The sequence below is a fragment of the Mauremys reevesii genome, linkage group 14, assembly GCF_016161935.1.
Source record: "Mauremys reevesii isolate NIE-2019 linkage group 14, ASM1616193v1, whole genome shotgun sequence".
Taxonomy (NCBI): domain Eukaryota; kingdom Metazoa; phylum Chordata; order Testudines; family Geoemydidae; genus Mauremys; species Mauremys reevesii.
The window spans coordinates 34017963-34037586 of NC_052636.1; the positions used below are offsets into that span (position 1 = coordinate 34017963).

At 45.6% G+C, this 19624-nt stretch overlaps 1 protein-coding gene and 1 pseudogene across 1 annotated transcript in view; one reads left to right on the plus strand and one right to left on the minus strand.

Annotated features, from left to right (window-relative positions):
• LOC120381384 (zinc finger protein 850-like) overlaps positions 1–8068 on the minus strand; it is a gene marked incomplete at both ends in the record, with an annotated part of 49534 nt that extends 41466 nt beyond the window's left edge. Inside the window, 2 exons of the mRNA XM_039499578.1 lie at positions 6105–7152; positions 7238–8068. Coding sequence (XP_039355512.1) covers positions 6105–7152; positions 7238–8068 — 1879 coding nt within the window. The remainder of the gene's footprint in view (positions 1–6104; positions 7153–7237) is intronic.
• The window catches only part of LOC120381651, a 259864-nt pseudogene that overhangs the window by 101833 nt on the left and 138407 nt on the right, over positions 1–19624 (plus strand).

A 19624-nucleotide genomic window follows, 5' to 3' on the forward strand; every position in this document is an offset into this window, starting at 1 on the left:
CCCATCTGCACAGACTGAGAGGCAAGGAAACAGAGGGGCAGGGTAGAGAGAGGTCAGTGATTTACTCCCAGCAGGGGACACTTTCTTTTTGAGTATCAGAGGGGTGGCCGTGTTAGTCTGGCTCTGTAAAAGGCGACAGAGTCCTGTGGCACCTTCTAGACTAACAGACGTATTGGAGCATGAGCTTTCGTGGGTGAATCCCCACTTCGTCAGATGAATGGAGTGGGAATTCTGTGCCTGGCTAGCCAACTACAAAAGCAGTTTCTCCTCCCTTGGTGATCACACCTCAACTGCTAGAAGAGGGTCTCATCCTCCCTGATTGAACTAACCTCCTTATCTCTAGCCTGCTTCTTGCCTGCATACTTATACCTGCCCCTGCAAATTTCCACTACATTCACCTGACGAAGTGGGTATCCACCCACGGAAGCTTATGCTCCAATAGGTCTGTTAGTCTGTAAGGTGCCATGGGACTCTTTGTCTTTTTGAGGCGAGTGCTGCTGGCTTGGGATGGTGCTGACGATGGATAGAAAAAAGGCTGGAGTCAATGACAGATGGGACCACAGAAGGGGAAGGGGAATGGCAGCCCCACAGAAGGTCCTGGGTGCTCAGATGCCCCCAGTTATTGCACCCAGGCCTGTCCTAGAGAGAGAAAAGACACCGAGGGACCCAGCCCCCCTACAGTGATCCCATGGACAAGAACCTGGTTAGGAGTGGGGTGAAGGTTCCCTCTGGCCAAAGGGGAGCTGAAATCCCTCCGTGTCCTGGAATTTAAGCAATGAAAGCTTCAAACACTGCACGGTTGTGGGCTGAGGTGCATCAGCAGAAGATTGGGCTGGACAGGGGTGGCAGGTTTGTATAATTTTTGGTGGTGCCCAGAATGGGACTAAGTCCTGCCCCACCTGCCACACACACCTGTGTAAGGCTCTGGGAAGGAGTTTGGTTGTGTGAGAGTGTTGGGTGGGTCTCTGGGAGAGTTTGGGTGCAGGGTCTGGGCTCAGTCAGAGGGTTGGGATGCAGGAGGCAGTGTGGGGGGCAGGCTCTTGGAGGGAGGTTGGGTGCAGGTGTGGGGTCTGGGCTGGGGCAGGGGTTGCAGGAGAGGGTGAGGGGTGCAGCATTTACCTCGGGCATCTCCCGAAAGCAACCCACAGCCCATAAGCTGGAGGGCCGGGGGCGTCTCTGCGCACCGCTGCCCGCAGACTCCACCCCTGCAGCTCCCATTGCCACAGTTGGCAGAGTTGGCAATTGGGGCGGGGGCAGCATGTGGAGACCCCCCCACCACCACAGCTGTTCTTCTCACAGCTGGCTGATGGGGGGCAGGGGATCTCCCCAATCTGGGGGGATCTCTCTGTGCCCCACTGTTAGTTCTCCATCCTGTCTCCCCCTAACCACGCACACCACTCCCCTCCTCATTATCAATGTTTTAGAGAGACCCCTCCCTCCCTTTATGGGATACAGACTCTGTGACAGAGAGTGACTGGGGCTCCTCTCTGCATGGCCCCAGTGGGGAAGGAAAGAGACTGGGGGAGGGGGAGAAGATGGGCAGAAGGAGTCAAAAGGGGCAAAGCCAGAATAGAGGAGATTTTCTTCCTGTTAAAATGTACTGGAGTCTCATCGCTGAAAAGCCGCATCTTGAGTTAAGTTTGAACCAGCAGCCTTTCAATTACCGGGCAAAGGTATGAACCACAGAGACTGATAACTGCCTGCTTCCCAAATGTGTTTAAAAAACATCTACAGGGGTGCAACTGGTTAGTGCAGAGGGGCCATCTGTTGGGGTTATGAGTTCAAGCTTTCTCTCAAGACCTTGTTTCTCTTACTTGTGTAGTTTGTTTTGCCTAATTCATACACAAAGTGCTATGCTAGAAAAAGGAGAGTAAGTTCTGAAATGTAGAGGTGGGTGCATACTTTAGAAACATCGCCCCTGTGCTGCCATTAGTTCCAGCAGATTGTTCACTGGAAGGGCAAATTCATTTCTTTGCTGCTAAGAAAGATGCCAGGACAGGTCTGTGGGCACCAGATCTCTCTGCTTCTTCCAGCTCCTTCCCTGCTCCAGTCACTGCTGTAGGAGGATCCTATATGCACTGAGCCTAAACATTTTCCTGGGCCTTCTTAGCATAGGTGGCAGCATGTCAGTCTCGTACTCAGGAGGTCCTGAGCTCACACCTCAGAAAAGACAATGGTTTTCTGCTCCCTGCTTCAGATTTTCTAAAGGAAATCAGAGAAAATAAGCTATAGGAAAGTGGTTACTAGACTCTCTAACACACAGATTTTTCTAAGGCATTAACTTTTCCTTCTCTGTGGAGTTTGTATTCTCCATAGAGCAAAATAAAACAAAAACATGCAAGTCTAAGACTAATACAGTATGAAACTCGATACAGATAAAATCTCACCCTCAGAGATCTTCCAATAAGCTTCTTTTGCAGACTAGACTTATTTCTTGTCTGAGCCCAATCTTTGCACCTGGTATAGTCCTTGTTCCAGCTCAGGTGGTAGCTCGGGGATTTCTCATGACTGCAGCCACCTTTCTTCTGTTCCACCCCCTTAAACAGCTTTGGTACAAGGCAGGAATCTTTTGTCTCTCTCCTGGGGAAAAGCCCGAGGTTTAAGATGGATTCCTGTACCAGGTGACATGGTCACATGCCCTGTGAGACCCCCAAGCCTTCATTGTTCCTGGCCTGACTCACAGATGGTGCAGGACAGAGCCATCTCCAGTCAATTGTCCTGGTTAATGGCCCACACTTTGCATCATTAGAACAGGACCTCAGAGTTATAGTTTATATTTCTAGCTTCAGGTACAGGAAAGATCGGTTCATACAAATAGGCTGAACACACACAGTAGATAATAAGCTTTGTAATGATACTGCACAAGAGACCTTTTGCATGAAGCATGTTCCAGTTACATTATATTCACACCCATTAGCATATTTTCATAAAATCATCAACATCACAGCAGGGAAAGGGTTTTACTGTGGCACCTGGGAGCAGTTGAGTTTCATGTCCAGGCTGTGCTATGAGTTCCTCCACGTTTCCCATAAGCACACAGGGCCCTTAGCGGGTACTCTCGATACAGGAATGGCCCAGATACAATGAAGTGATGGGAATTGCATTTTCCTTTTTAATTTTTGAATTTCCAATGACATTTCTGTTTGTGATTTTGTTTTGCTTCGTATAACTGTGTTTTCTCAGGGACTTGATATTTACCAGGCTAACTAACAGCTAATAACGGGAGACTTCCAAGCAGGGCGTGGGCGAGCGGAAAAGAACTGTAAGAGATGCTGGTTTTCAACCTTGTGTTAGATAAGAATAGAATGCAGATTGTAGCAGAAATTGCTGAGAGAAGTAAGCTATCAGAAAGGAATATGTACAAACAAAATGCAGTTGTTGCTCCTTACTGTATGTCGCAAAAGGTATAAATGCTTGCCTTAATTGTTTATCTAACCGAGACCTACCTCGGGAGGGGAAACTCTGCCTGTCTGTACTCTCCCGAATAACTGCAGTTGCTCGAAATAAACGGCATAATATAATAACATTTAACATCCCTGTGGTGGGAAGAACATCTCAAAAGCCCAACGCTGTGGCATTTAATTTAAAAAAGGGGAACTATACAAAAATGAGGGGGTTAGTTAAACAGAAATTAAAAGGTACAGTGACTAAAGTGAAATTCCTGTAAGCTGCATGGACACTTTAACGACACAATAATAGAGGCCCAACTTAAATGTATACCCCAATTTAAGAAACACAGTAAAAGAACTAAAAAAGACCCACCGGGGCTTAACAACCATGTAAAAGAAGCAGTGAGAGACAAAAAGACTTCCTTTAAAAAGTGGAAATCAAATCCTAGAAAGGAGCATAAACATTGCCAAATTGTAGGTGACAAATCTGAGGAACTGTCACAGACTGAAGTGTCACTAGAGCAGGTTTTGGAATTAATTGATAAACTCAACATTAACAAGTCACCAGGACCAGATGGCATTCGCCCAAGAGTTCTGAAAGAACTCAAATGTGAAGTTGCGGAACTATTAACTATGGTTTGTAACCTGTCCTTTGAATCGGCTTCGGTACCCAATGACTGGAAGTTAGCTAATGTAATGCCAATATTTTAAAAGGGCTCTAGAGGTGATCCCGGCAATTACAGACCAGTAAGTCTAACATCGGTACCGGGCAAATTAGTTGAAACAATAGTAAAGAATAAAATTGTCAGACACATAGAAGAACATAAATTGTTGGGCAAAAGTCAACACGGTTTCCGTAAAGGGAAATCGTGTCTTACTAATCTATTAGAGTTCTTTGAGGGGGTCAACAAACATGTGGACAAGGGGGATCCAGTGGACATAGTGTACTTAGATTTCAGAAAGCCTTTGGCAAGGTCCTCACCAAAGGCTCTTACATAAATTAAGTTGTCATGGGATAAAGGGAAGGTCCTTTCATGGATTGAGAACTGGTTAAAAGACAGGGAACAAAGGGTAGGAATTAATGGTATATTCTCAGAATGGAGAGGGGTAACTAATGGTGTTCCCCAAGGGTTAGTCCTAGGACCAATCCTATTCACCTTATTCATAAACGATCTGGAGAAAGGGGTAAACATTGAGGTGGCAAAGTTTGCAGATGATACTAAACTGCTCAAGATAGTTAAGACCAAAGCAGACTGTGAAGAACTTAATAAAGATCTCACAAAACTAAGTGATTGGGCAACAAAATGGCACATGAAATTTAATGTGGATAAATGTAAAGTAATGCATATTGGAAAAAATAACTCCAATTATACATAAAATATGATCGGGACTAATTTAGTTACAACAAATCAGGAAAAAGATCTTGGAATCATCGTGGATAGTTCTCTGAAGATGCCCACGCAGTGTACAGAGGCGGTCAAAAAAGCAAACAGGATGTTGGGAATCATTAAAAAAGGGATAGAGAATAAGACTGACTATATTATTACCCTTATATAACTCCATGGTATGCCCACATCTTGAATTCTATGTACAGATGTGGTCGTCTCATCTCAAAAAAGATATACTGGCATTAGAAAAGGTTCAGAGAAGGGCAATTAAAATGATTAGGGGTTTGGAACGGGTCCCATATGAGGGGAGATTAAAGAGGCTAGGGCTTTTCAGCTTGGAAAAGAGGAGACTAAGAGGGAATATGATAGAGGTATATAAAATCATGAGTGATGTGGAGAAAATAGATAAGGAAAAGTTATTTATTTATTCCCATAATACAAGAACTAGGGGGTCACAAAATGAAAATAATAGGCAGCAGGTTTAAAACAAATAAAAGGAAGTTCTTCTTCACACAGCGCACCGTTAACCTGTGGAACTCCTTACCTGAGGAGGGTGTGAAGGCTAGGACTATAACAGGGTTTAAAAGAAAACTGGATAAATTCATGGAGGTTAAGTCCATTAATGGCTATTAGGCAGGATGGGTAAGGAATGGTGTCCCTAGCCTCTGTTTGTCAGAGGATGGAGATGGATGGCAGGAGAGAGATCACTTGATCATTGTCTGTCTGGTTCACTCCCTGGCCTGCTTCTGCTCTACAACTATAATTGTCTTTTTACACCAAAATCACTAACTTGAGCACCCAATTCCATGTACAGTCCTAGTGGATGTAAGGCACAGGTAACTTTTGCCTCAGGGTAGCTTGTTGGCATCAACCCTCTCTCTCCCACCTGGAGCTGATGAAATTCCTGGCTGGAGGGACACACGCTCCTACAAGTCAAAAGGAAAGGAGCTGACAGAAAAGATCACAGGACTGACCCCAAAGAAGGGTGAACTGCAAAAGTCAGAAGCAGGCAACTCATCCGGCAGAGCTGAGAGACCACAGTGAAGATGGTGCAAAGATCACTATATTGGAATTAGCAAATGTAATTTATTTTAAAACAAATCTGTGGGAAGCCCTAATAAAGGCATTTCTTACAGTTCTCTCCAATTTGGATTTACTGATATCTAATAGGGAATGACATCTGATTGAAGCTTTTCCCAAATGCAGAGCATGTGTAGGGTCTCTCTCCACTGTGGATTCTACGCTGTCTGACCAAGTCTGAGTGCTCAATGAAACGTTTCCCGCACTCAGAGCACGTGTAGGGTGTCTCATGTGTGGATTCTCTGATGTCTAATAAGGTGTGAGCGCCGACTGAAGCTTTTCTCGCACTCAGCGCACGTGTAGGGCGTCTCTCCTGTGTGGATTCTCTGATGTGTGATAAGGCTTGAGCGCCGACTGAAGCTTTTCCCGCACTCAGCGCATGTGTAGGGCGTCTCTCCTGTGTGGATTCTCTGATGTGTGATAAGGTGTGAGCGCCGACTGAAGCTTTTCCCGCACTCAGAGCATGTGTAGGGCTTCTCCCCTGCGTGGATTTTCTGATGTGTGATAAGGCTTGAGCGCCGACTGAAGCTTTTCCCGCACTCAGCGCACGTACGGGGCGTCTCTGCTGTGTGGATTCTCTGATGTGTGATAAGGCTTGAGCGCTGACTGAAGCTTTTCCTGCACTCAGAGCATGTGTAGGGCGTTTCTCCTGTGTGGATTCTCTGATGTGTGATAAGGTGTGAGCGCTGAATGAAGCTTTTCCCGCACTCAGAGCACGTGTAGGGTGTCTCGCCTGTGTGGATTCTCTGATGTCTGATAAGGATTGAGCGCTGAATGAAGCATTTCCCGCACTCAGCGCATGTGTAGGGCTTCTCTCCTGTGTGGATTCTCTGATGTGTGATAAGGTGTGAGTGCCGATTGAAGCTTTTCCTGCACTCAGAGCATGTGTAGGGCATCTCTCCTGTGTGGATTCGCTGATGTGCGATAAGGTGTGAGCGCCGATTGAAGCTTTTCCTGCACTCGGAGCATGTGTAGGGCTTCTCCCCTGTGTGGATTCTCTGATGTATGATAAGGTTTGAGCGCAGACGGAAGCTTTTCCCACACTCAGCGCACGTATGGGGCGTCTCTCCTGTGTGAATTCTCTGATGTGTGATAAGGATTGAGCGCAGACTGAAGCTTTTCCCGCACTCAGCGCATGTGTAGGGCCTCTCCCCTGTGTGGATTCTCTGATGTGTGATAAGGTTTGAGCGCAGACTGAAGCTTTTCCCGCACTCAGCGCATGTGTAGGGCCTCTCCCCTGTGTGGATTCTCTGATGTGTGAAAAGGCTTGAGCGCCGAGTGAAGCTTTTCCCGCACTCAGAGCACGTGTAGGGCGTCTCCTTTGTGGATTCTCTGATGTGTGATAAGGCTTGAGCGCTGACTGAAGCTTTTCCTGCACTCAGAGCACGTGTAGGGCTTCTCCCCAGTGTGGATTCTCTGATGTGTGATAAGGTTTGAGCGCCGACTGAAGCTTTTCCTGCACTCAGCGCACGTGTAGGGCTTCTCCCCTGTGTGGATTCTCTGATGTGTGATAAGGTGTGAGCGCACACTGAAGCTTTTCCCGCATTCAGCGCATCTGTAGGGCATCTCTCCTGTGTGGATTCTCTGATGTGTGATAAGGCTTGAGCGCTGACTGAAGCTTTTCCCGCACTCAGCGCATTTGTAGGCCTTCTCTCCTGTGTGGATTCTCTGATGTGTGATAAGGTGTGAGCGCCGATTGAAGCTTTTCCCGCACTCAGCGCATGTGTAGGCCTTCTCTCCTGTGTGGATTCTCTGATGTGTGATAAGGTGTGAGCGCCGATTGAAGCTTTTCCCGCACTCAGAGCACGTGTAGGGCGTCTCCCCGGTGTGGATTCTATGATGTGTGATAAGGCTTGAGCACCAACTGAAGCTTTTCCCGCACTCAGTGCATGTATAGGGCATCTCCCCTGTGTGGATTCTCTGATGTGTGATAAGGTTTGAGCGCCGACTGAAGCGTTTCCCGCACTCAGAGCACGTGTAGGGTGTCTCCCTTGTGTGGATTCTCTGGTGTGTGATAAGGTTTGAGCGCAGACTGAAGCTTTTCCCGCACTCAGCGCATGTATAGGGCGTCTCCCCTGTGTGGATTCTCTGATGTGTGATTAGGCTTGAGGGCTGACTGAAGCTTTTCCCGCACTCAGAGCACGTGTAAGGCGTCTCCCCTGTGTGGATTCTCTGATGTCTGATAAGGTGTGAGCGCTGATTGAAGCTTTTCCCGCACTCATGGCACATGTAGCGTCTCTCTTCCAAGTTGATTCTGTTGCGTGGAATAAGGTCTGAGTGGCTACTGTAGTTTTCCTCTGGCCTCTGCTGAGTCTCACAGGCTTTTGTGTTTTCTGGGAGTGCACAACTCTTGGAAACATTCCCTTTGGTTCTTCCTGATAACGTCCCATGTGGTGCTCCTTGCTCAGCATCTTCCTGCTGGGGTTTCTGCTCCTCATTCTCACGCACCATCCCATCGCCAGATGGGAGACAGAGAGAATCCAGACATAGGTCACTCCCTGTGCCTGAGAGAAAGGAAATCTCAGAGACAGAATTTTAAAAGGGATGAACAAACCAGAATATGTGCAGGAGAGATCAAACCGATCAGGAGCTGATTTTCCCCAGAGGAGAGAGGAAAGGATCAGTTTTGGTCTGCATTTCACCAGAACATGCAGGGAAAAGTGGGATTAGGTAGGGATCTGCTGCCAGTTGTTAGACAGGATAGGTGGGAAGCCATGAGTGACATCTGCCTAATTATTCCACATCTGCAGGAACAATCCTGAACAGGGTCTTTGTAGGGCATCCCGAATGTTTCCTGTATTCACAGACAGTTTTTGACTTGCTTTAACCAAGTCCTCACCTGTGCAGGCAGCTCTTGGAAGCACTTCTTTCTCAGAACTCTGGAGGTCCAGGACCCATGGCTCTTCCCCTCGTTCCAGCTGTGAGACCACATCAGGTTTGGAATTTAGAAACCCTATGCCAGGCAAAGAAAACAAGGGAGGTCAGTGGAATTTGTGGGATACTTGTCACAAAGAATAGTCCATGGTTTTAAGCTCAGATCATTTTTAAGCAGTAACATCCCAAGACCAGCTTCCTTGGCTCAAAGTGGCAGGAGAGTTATTAATCATACGCATTACCTTAGTGCCTAAGGACCAACTAACAGTGTGTCTCCGTTTTGCTAGGCACAGTACAAATGCAGAATAGTAGATGCTCATGCTCTGAAAAATGTACAGTCTAAATAGACAAGACAGACACAGCATGGGGGAAGGGGTAGACCCCTGTTAGAATGGCGATATTCAGGCCTGCCTGCAAAGCCTATATTTTAAGAACTTAGGGGTATTTTTTTCACTTAGCTAGTTACAGGAGTATGAAAACAAAGAATCAAAATCACAGTCTGCCTGTGTCTGGGCCTTCTCTCACTAGGATAGCCTGAGGTCTTGTTCTTAGGCTAAGGCCTTTGGCTAAGCAGCAGGGGCAGCCATAAGTTGGGAAGCGAAGGGTCACATACTCACATCCCAAACCAGTCACACTGAAATAAGGTGCTAATGGGCTGTTAGGAAGACAATCCTGTCTGGATCTTAAGATGGTTAAAGAAACCTTAATTTGATAGCATTCTGTCTGGCAAGAAATCACTTATCAATGGTTGGGGTTGTGAAACCCTCATTTCTGTATTGTTCTATCTTTATGGCCACCACTTTTACATTGTTAATCAGTCTGGTTCTCTAATTGTTTCTCTCTCCTGTATAATTAATGTTGTCAGGTGTAAGTTAATTAGGGTAGTGGTTTATAATTGGTTAGAGCAGGAGTAGGCAACCTATGGCGGCACACGAGCTGATTTTCAGTGGCACTCACACTGCCCAGGTCCTGGCCACCGGTCCAGAAGGCTCTGCATTTTTAATTAATTTTAAATGAAGCTTCTTAAACATTTTAAAAACCTTACTGACTTTACATACAATAGTTTAATTATGTATTATAGACTTATAGAAAGAGACTTTCTAAAAACGTTAAAATGTATTATTGGCACATGAAATCTTAAATTAGAGTGAATAAATGAAGACTCAGCACACCACTTCTGAAAGGTGGCCGACGCCTGGGTTAGAGAATTATGTCACAATACGTTAGAATTGGTTAGTTAAATTTCAGCACAATGATTGGTTCAGGTATAGCTGAGAATATTGCTCTATAAATGGGGTCAAAGTGGAGGGGGGAAGGAAATTGGAATAATAGAATATCAGGGTTGGACGGGACCTCAGGAGGTCATCTAGTCCCACCCCTGCTCAAAGCAGGACTAATCCCCAACTAAATCATCCCAACCATGGCTTTGTCAAGCCTGACCTTAAAAACCTCTAAGGAAGGAGATTCCACCACCTCCGTGGGGAACCCATCCCAGCGCTTCACCACCCTCCTAGTGAAATAGTGTTTCCTAATATCCAACCTAAACCTCCCCCATTGCAACTTGAAATCATTACTCTTTGTTCTGTCATCTGCTACCACTGAGAACAGTCTAGATCCATCGTCTTTGGAACCCCCCTTCAGGTAGTTGAAAGCAGCTATCAAATCCCCCCTCATTCTTCTCTTCTGCAGACTAAACAATCCCAGTTCCCTCAGCCTCTCCTCAGAAGTCATATGCTCCAGTCCCCTAACCATTTTTGTTGCCACCCGCTGGATGCTTTCCAATTTGTCCACATCCTTCTTAGAGTTTTGGGCCCTAAACTGGACACAGTGCTCCAGATGATGCCCCATGAATGTCGAATGTTGGTTAGGAGGCGAACGGGAACAGGGACACAGGCAAGGCTCTGCAGCATCAGAGCTGGGAAGGAACAGACTGTATTGGCGTATAGAGATAAGCCCGACTGGTGTGAAGGGCTTCAGAATATGTAATCTTATAGGTGTAAAATTGTACAGACTATACCATCCTGTGACATCATCAACGAAGTGCCCATTTGTGCCTGGGTAAGGGCCCTGCTATAGGAGGGAGGATGCAGCAAGGACTCAGGATTGGTGGCCGGGGTCGCTGTGCATAGGAGATGGGGAGGTTATGTGAGGAGGGGGGGTAATGAGTGAGAGAGGGAGGTCAAGTGTTAAAATAATAATATTTGGGGCAAAAATGTATAATAAAGTGAAACTGAACAGAAACAAAACTGGAGTGGAGGCTCTAAAGCAATAAGGCTTGGGTAGGGATTCGGGGTTAAAGGTCTGGGATCCCCCACAGCTCCAGACCCCCAAACCTCTCCTCCTCCCACTGACCCACCCACCCCACTTCCTGGGTGCCCTTCCCCCACACTTCCCTCCCCTTCTTCCCATTACTCTCAGCCAGCACCACCTCCCGGCACCTTGAGAACTTCTTGTATTTTCTCCTCGTCTCTCACAGCCTCCTACCTCCCTGCTGCTTCTTAGCTCTAACCCTGCACACACCCGCCCCATGTCCTGGCATATCTACTACCCCCCGTCTCCGTCCCTCCCACGGCTCGCTTATCCCTTCAGCCATGGGATCCTGAACGGCAACATTACATGCTCTCCTAAAAGAGCTCATCTGACTGTCACACAAGCCAGGCATGAGTCACACACCTATTTACTCAATTTAGAATTCTACAGGCAGCATATTTTCCTCTTAAAATGAGGAAAAGGCATGAAAGCGACAGTTACTAATGTAGTTATGAATGTAACCAATAAGGATACATTCAATGCAATTTTAAAATGACTGACAGCACCAAAAAGGCACATGTCCAAAAATGGTACTAGTGGGTGGGAGATAACGCAAAAAAAGGGGGGGCAAGGAAACTTGTCAAAACTTGTATGAGGAATAAAGGTATAAAGTTATTACTGCTCAGGTTCTTCAGAGACCCCACAGCTTCTAATAACCCAGGGGACAGGACTCCTTACCCAGCGAGGTCACTGTCTCATAGTTCTCCTGCATGACATCCCTGTAGAGGGCTCTCTGAACAGGGTCCAGTAGTGCCCATTCCCCTTGGTGAAATACACAGCCACCTCCTCGAAGGTCACCGGCCCCTGCAAGAGCAAGAGTCCAACACTCAGTAACTGCTGCCCCACTCACAGCCCCACTATTCACGGAACAGCAGCACCAGGTAAATGGAAGCTCCGGGAGGCACATGTTAACGGAGTCCCACCCCACCTTGCCTAGAACAGAAAGTCTGCATCAGAGGGTAGAAAGAGAGAAACTTTGTGTCTCCCAGCTGACAGACGGAGGCAGGGTCTTCACATTTATCTACTAGCCAGAGCTTGATATAGGAGATGGGGCTGGCTCTGGACCCTACTAATGGCTCCCTGGTAGGAAACACTCTCCAAATAAAATATAAGAAAGAAAAGGGAAGTCAGTAGTAAAGAATATTAGTTAGAACAGGAGTAGGCAACCTATGGCACGGGTGCTGAAGGCAGCACGCAAGCTGATTTTCCGTGGCACTCACAATGCCCGGGTCCTGGCCACCAGTCCGGGGGGCTCTGCATTTTAATTTAATTTTAAATGAAGTTTCTTAAACATTTTAAAAGCCTTATTTACTTTACATACAACAATAGTTTAGTTATATATTATAGACAGAGAAAGATCTTCTAAAAATGTTAAAATGTATTATTGGCACGCAAAACCTTAAATTAGAGTGAATAAATGAAGACTTCTGAAAGGTTGCTCACCCCTGAGTTAGAAGGTCAGAATTGTAGAAAATTGGTAAGGGAAGTGTGACGTTACTGATATAAATTGGGACCATATAGAACATGGGTTGCAACCAAGGTCCTGTAGTGGCAACAAATCTGATGTAAAGGGGGTCAATATGAGGTGTCTAAGACCAGGTTATGGGTTGCTGGTTATGATTATGCTGTCTGTATGTATGTATCATTTTGTAGTTGAAGTTATGAGTATTGGCTCTATCCTGTCTGTATTTCAAGCTGGTGCTGTGCTTCTGGGAGACATCGCAGACAAGCTGGTGTTAGCTCTGCCTAGCCTGCTTGATGGCCCATTAAGGACCATCAGCTACACAATTGACCCATGGAGAGAAGGCAGACACGCCTTGTGACTCAGCAAAGTATGCAGGGACTGGCCCATGTGACCCCAGACTCCATTTTGCTGTAATTTTCCACAGTAAGGACAAGGAGGTTCTTACACCTGGAAAAGCCTATATAAGGCTGATGCCTCATCTTCATCTTTTCTTCAATCCTGCTTCTACCTCTGGAGGGACTTTGCTACAAGCTGAAGCTCTACACAAGGGACTGATGACCCATCCCAGCGGGGGATGTTCTCCAGAGACTTGATTTGAACCTGCAGTTTACTCCATCACTGCTACAAGCCTGAACTAAGAACTTTGCCATTACTGTATGTAATTGATTCAATTTAACCAATTCTAGCTCTCACCTCTACCTTTTTCCTTTTATGAATAAATCTTTAGATTGTAGATTCTAAAGGATTGGCAACAGCGTGATTTGTGGGTAAGATCTGATGTATATATTGACCTGGGTCTGGGGCTTGATTCTTTTTAATCGAAAGAACCTTTTTCTTTTATTGGGGTGTTGGTTTTCATAACCATTCCTCCCTGGGACGTGTGGCACTGGTGGTGATACTGGGAGACTGGAATGTCTAAGGAAATTGCTCGTGTGACTTGTGGTTAGCCAGTGGGGTGAAACTGAAGTCCTTTTGTCTGGCTGGTTTGGTTTGCCTTAGAGGTGGAAAAACCCCAGCCTAGGGCTGTGACTGCCCTGTTTGAGCAAGTGGTCCTGAATTGGCACTCTCAGTTGGGTCCTGCCAGAACTGCCTCGTCACAGGAAGCTATCAGAAATCAATGACCAATCAATGAAAATAAGAAGGAAGTTTTGAAAAGTATATTAATCCTAACAATGGTAGTGATAAATTACTAGACGGAAATGGCAGAATTATCAAAAATAATGCAGAAGAGGTAAAAGTGTTCAATAAGTGTTCTCTCCTGGATTTGGAGAAAAACAGATGCTGTACTCGTATCATAAGATGTTGACGATTTACACTCCTTCCATTCCAACAAGAACTCACAAGGACATTAAACAGCAGCTATTACAGTTAGACATGTTTAAATAAGCAGGTCCAGATAACTTGTATCCAAGAGTTTTTAAAGACCTGGTGGAGGAGCGTGGTGGACTATTAATGTTGATTGTTATTATGACTTGGAACACTTGGGAAATTCCAGAAGACTGGAATTAAGCTAATGCTGTGCCAATACTAAAAAGTGTAAAAGAGATGACCCAGCTAATTACAAGAGAGTCAGTCTGATATCAATACTGAGCAAAATAATGGAGCAGTCGATACTGGATTTCGTTAATAAAGAATTAAAGGAAGGCAATATAATTAGCACCTATTAACAAAGGTTTAGAGAAAATAGATCCTATCAAACTAACTGGATATCCTTATTAGATGAGATCAAAAGTTTGGTTGCAGCTAATAGTATTGATGTAATATATCTAGACTTCTGTAAGGCATATGACTTGATTCAGGACAATATTTTGACTAAAAAACTAGAATGATACAAAATAAACACAGCATACATTAAATAGATTAAAAACTGGGATTGTAAATGGGGAACCATGGTCAAGTGGATTTATTTCTAGCGGGTTCCCACAAGGATTGCTTTTTGCCCGTGTGCTATTTAACATTCTTATCAATGACCTAGAACAGAATATAAAATCATCACGGATAAAGTTTGCAGTATCACAAAGATTGCGGGTGGTGGTAACTAATGAAGTGGCAGTAGATTCAGGCTACAGCACTGGGAGTCTGGGAGGGTTATTTCCTGTTCCACAAAGAGGAGAAGTTCCATTCCCAAATTCCATGCCTTGAAATTAGGCCCTATCTGACACTACACCCCATATTCAGCATAGTGGTATGGTTATAATATGATTAGGACATAATTATGATGCATTTTGTGCAAGATGCGTCATGTGCTGAATATTATTATCCTATTTGTGTGCATGGATCATGTTTGTATTTGAAGTTATGGATATTGACTCTGTAGCTGTATTTCAAATGTGCTTACTCTGGGTAACACCCACAACGAGCCTTTCAGGTACAACAATGAAGAGGCCAGACAGTGCTGATGGCTTATCAACAAAGACAATGGACCATGGAAGAGCTTAGCCTTCCTGTGATTGTTTCAGCCAGCCTATGAGTCATGGCTACTATGACTCAGCAGGACACGCTAGGACATGTGACTAGACCACATGACAATGAACTCCATTTTGGTACCTGTATTTTTCCACAAACTGGACTGGGAACTGAGTTTGGAACAAATGGTTCCTGCCATATGGAAAAGCTACATAAGGTGGCGTGTGACATCATCTCTTGGCCTCATTCCCCGCACAAGAGAACTCCTGGAAACACCTGAGGAACAAAGACTGAACTGGGGGAACTGCTGCTCCCAGGGTAAAGGGATTTCTAGCTTGTGTATGGAAACTTGGGGGACTGCTTGTAGCATCAGTCAGGGTGAGAAATTGCTAATTCAAATTCTATCCATCTAGTATGTTAGGCTTAGTTTGAGTTTTTGGTTATCTGCTAAGTAATCAGCTTTGATCTGTTTGCTATCACTTAGAATTGTTGGGATACGTTAGGGTTCAGTAAAACAGCTGGGAAGCTGCTAATGTGCTGACATGCATTGGGGACAAAGGCATAAGCAGGCAGGAATTCTTTGCTTAACAAATAAGTTGCCATATTTTTCCTCTCTCTGTTGCTTGTAATAATTGACATTGATGCAGCTGCATAAGAAATGTAGTTGCTGGAATAAATGTCCTTTGTGTGAAAGAAAGTAAAAGAAATGTTATCTCCCCCTCCCTTCCTTTCCCAGCTACATAAACAAGCCCTGGCTTATGGCCCCTTCCTCCCTCCCCGAGAACTGCTCATTGACCCTTCCTCCATACCCCGAGAACTGCTGTTTAGGGAAATTTGTGGCAACACGTTATTGCAAAGAACGGTATTTTCAAGGTAAAAATGCCTCTATGATATGTGTAATACTGTGATAGTGGATAGGGGTGGGTATACTAATTGTATGAGTGTTTACTACTTAATGAGGGGTTTTGAGGTGTTGTAACGGATGTAGGTGTTTACATACAAACTCAGATAAAAGGCGGGTGATGTAACTAATCCAGTGCTTACTCGATAGTTGGGTCAAGGGGAACAAGTAACACAATAAAGAAGCCTGTATTCATATCCGCCTCTGGATCAACCGGCTCCTTTTTTGTTCTAACAATAATTACTTAAAATCTACCTTTCTGCCATTAATAAACTTGTTTTATGCTTTATCTTAATCAGTGCATTTTGAATGAAGTGTTTGGGAAAAAGCTGAGCTTGGTTAGCAGAGGCTTGTTGTGCACATCTTTCCCATATCAAGGGGAAGGCGAACTATATTAATGAGCTTACATTATACAGATCCCTGTGCACTATAAGATGGTATAATTTACTACAGCAGGTGTGCAAGGTTGGGGAGCTGGGAAATTGGCTGTTGTTGTCTATCTGTCCTTGAGCGGCTTAGGTAAAGCACTCAGGTAGCTTAGTTGGATGCATGGCGCCACCTGCTGTCGTGTTGGGTGATAACAGGCCCTGGAGAGGCTGGCTGAATCTCCAGCAAAGCAGTGTGAGAAGGGCCAGCCCAGCTTGAGGGTTAGAGGGCGCAGCGGTTCCCAGAACCATCCCAGACTGCACCCCGGGGTGACAACCCATCACACCCTAAATTACATAAGTTTCAGCAGATTTGTCACATCCTGTCCCCTCCCTTTCTCCACCCGAGATATTTCCTGCCTCCCACCACCTCCAGCAGCTCCTATCCTCCTATGCATTTACTGCTCCTCTCCCTCCAAGCAGAACCCACCACCAGCTCCCTGGTAATCCCTTACCTGAGCCAGCTCCATTGCAGCCATTTCCTTCCCTTTGGGAGGATGAAATGATCTGGAGCAAAACGTGGACGTTAATCTGTAGCCTGCCAGGACGAGAAGGGCAATGTGAGAGAATGCAGAGGGGGCTTTTGTCCATTCCACATGCTGATTCCCCCCGGATTTTTCCCTGTTAATGGACACTCTAGGTTCTGCCACACTGTGAAGCACAGAGTGACCTTATTCCAGTACAGGCCTAGCCCCCTCCCACCATGGTGTAACCCTCTGAGACACAGTGAAACCCTCCCAGTAACATCCTCTGTTATACTTACCAAGTTTGCAGACAATACCAAGCTGGGAGGGGTTGCAAGTGCTTTAGAGGATAGACCAGGGAGGGAGAGCTCAGTGGTTTGAGCATCGGCCTGCTAAACCCAAGGCTGAGAGTTCAATCCTTGAGGGGGCCATTTAGGGATTTGGGGAAAAAATCCATCTGGGGATTTGTCCTGCTTTGAGCAGGGGATTGGACTAGATACCTCCTATGGTCCCTTCCAACCCTGATCTTCTATGATTAAAATTCAAAATGATCTGGAGAAAAGGCCTGAAGTAAATAGGATGAAATTAAATTAGGACAAATGCAAAGTGCTTCATTTAGGAAGGAACAATCAGGTGCACACGTACAAAATGGGAAATTCCTGTCCAGGAAGGAGCACTGCGGAAAGGGAGCTGGGGGCCATAGTGGATCACAAGCTAAGTATAAGTCAACAGTGCAAACGGGCAAACATCATTCTGGAATGTATTTGAGGGAGTACTGTAAGCAAGACACAAGCAGTAATTCTTCCACTCCACTTTGTGCGGATTAGGCCACAACTGGAGAACTGTGTCCATTTGTGGGTGCCACATATGAGGAAAGATGTGGACAAATTGGAGAAAGTCCAGAGAAGAACAACAAAAATGATTAAAGGTCTAGAAAACATTACCTATGAGGGAAGATTGAAAAAATTGGGTTTGTTTAGTCTGGAGTAGAGAGGACATGATAATAGTTTTCAAGTACATAAAAGGTTGTTACAGGGATGTGGAAGAAAAAATTGTTCTTAACCTCTGAGGATAGGAGATGTAGTAATGGCCTTAAATTGCAGCAAGGGCAATTTAGGATGGAGATTAGGAAGAAACTTCCTGTCAGAGTGGTTAAACTCCAGAACAAATAGCGTAGGGAAGTTGTGGAATCTCCATCATTGGGGATTTTTAATAGGAGGCTGGACAAACACCTCAGGGATTGTCTAGATAATACTGAGTCCTGCCTTGAGTGCAGGGGACTGGCCTAGGTGACCTTCCAAAGTCCCTTCCAGTTCTATGATTCTATGAACCAAAGGCCAGTGAAGAGCAGAATCAAAGGAGTCACTCTGGGAGATTCTCCCTGTCACTGTCCCCAAGGCAGCTCTTTCAGGTTAACTAAGTTGTTTGAAGCTTTAGCCTTTGTAGAGTCTCTCCTGGGAGTGCCCCTTTCATGGGCTGGGCCTAGTTTTAGCCTTTGGGAAGCGTGACCCCAGGGGCTCTGAGACGGGGCCTTCTTGCCTCAGCACATCTTGTTTCTTTCTGTGGCTCCCCAGTGAGTCCAAATGAGTAGATACTCCTGATAGAGACTGTGAACATAAGAAGGGCCCACTGCCTCAGACCAATGGTCCATCTGGCTCAGTGGCTAATGCCAGGTGCTTCAGAGGGAAAGAACAGAACAGGTAACCATCAAGTGATCCATCCCGTCAACCATTCCCAGCTTCTGGCAAACAGAGGCTAGAGACACCATCCCTGCCCAGCCTGCCTGTGACACTGGCAGATGAGGTGTTAGCTCTTACACAAGCCTCTATGTCTTAACTGAACATGGACAAACGCACAGTGGAATGAGTCTGACTCACCTGTGTTAGTATTGTTAAAACAGGTATTAGGATTATAAGAACATGTTTAGACTTCGTTAAATGCTTGTGAGTTGCTGCCTGAGTTAACATCTGACTAGCTCCATTGTGAGTCTCTGTGGCTCTGTAAATCACCAGACAGGAGAGAGACTTTACCTAGGTGAAGTGTTGATTGGCAACAGAATGCATTACACCCTGCCTGGCAGGAAAGGTCCATCCACACCAGAGAGACTATTATGGGACGTTAAAGAAGACACAAGGCTGTTGTTGTGCTCTTGATTTCCCATTAGCTGAGCTGGCAGCTCAGAGCACATGGCAGGAAGGGGATGAAAACCCCACACAGAAGGAACTGATTATCTGTATGCTGCTTGGACTCTGGGGCAAAGTTTTACGCATCAGGAAGAGATCCCCAGCTGATTAGCCGGGTTAGTCCTAAGGAAGATATAGAGCTTGCTTATTACAGAAGCTTCTATTGCCTTTGAAATCTAAGACTGCAACTCGTCTGCATCTATAGGATTACCTGCTTTAACTTCGTAAACAACTCAGGGAAAGAGAGATCAGGAGGGACCTGCTGCCAGTTGTCAGTCAGAATAGGAGGAAGCCATGAGTGACATCTGCCATAATGATTCCACATCTGCAGGAACAATCCTGAACTTGGAGAGCTCATAGGGTCTTTGTAGGGCATCCCAAATGTTTCCTGCATTCCCACACAGTTGTTGAGTTGGTTTAACCAATTCTTCACCTGTGCAGGCAGCTCTTGGAAGCACTTCTTTCTCAGAGCCCTGGAGGTCTGGGACCCACGGCTCTTCCCCTCGTTCCAGCTGCAAGATCACATCAGGTTTGGAATTTGGAAACCTTACTGCAGGCAAAGAAAACAAGGGAGGTCAGTGGAATTTGTGGGATACTTGTCACAAAGAATATTCTATGGTTTTAACCCCCAGCTCATTTTTAAGCAGTAACATCCCAAGGCCAGCTTCCTTGGCTCCAAGAGGCAGGAGAGTTATTATAATAAATCATATTCATTACCTTAGTGCCTAAGGACCAACTA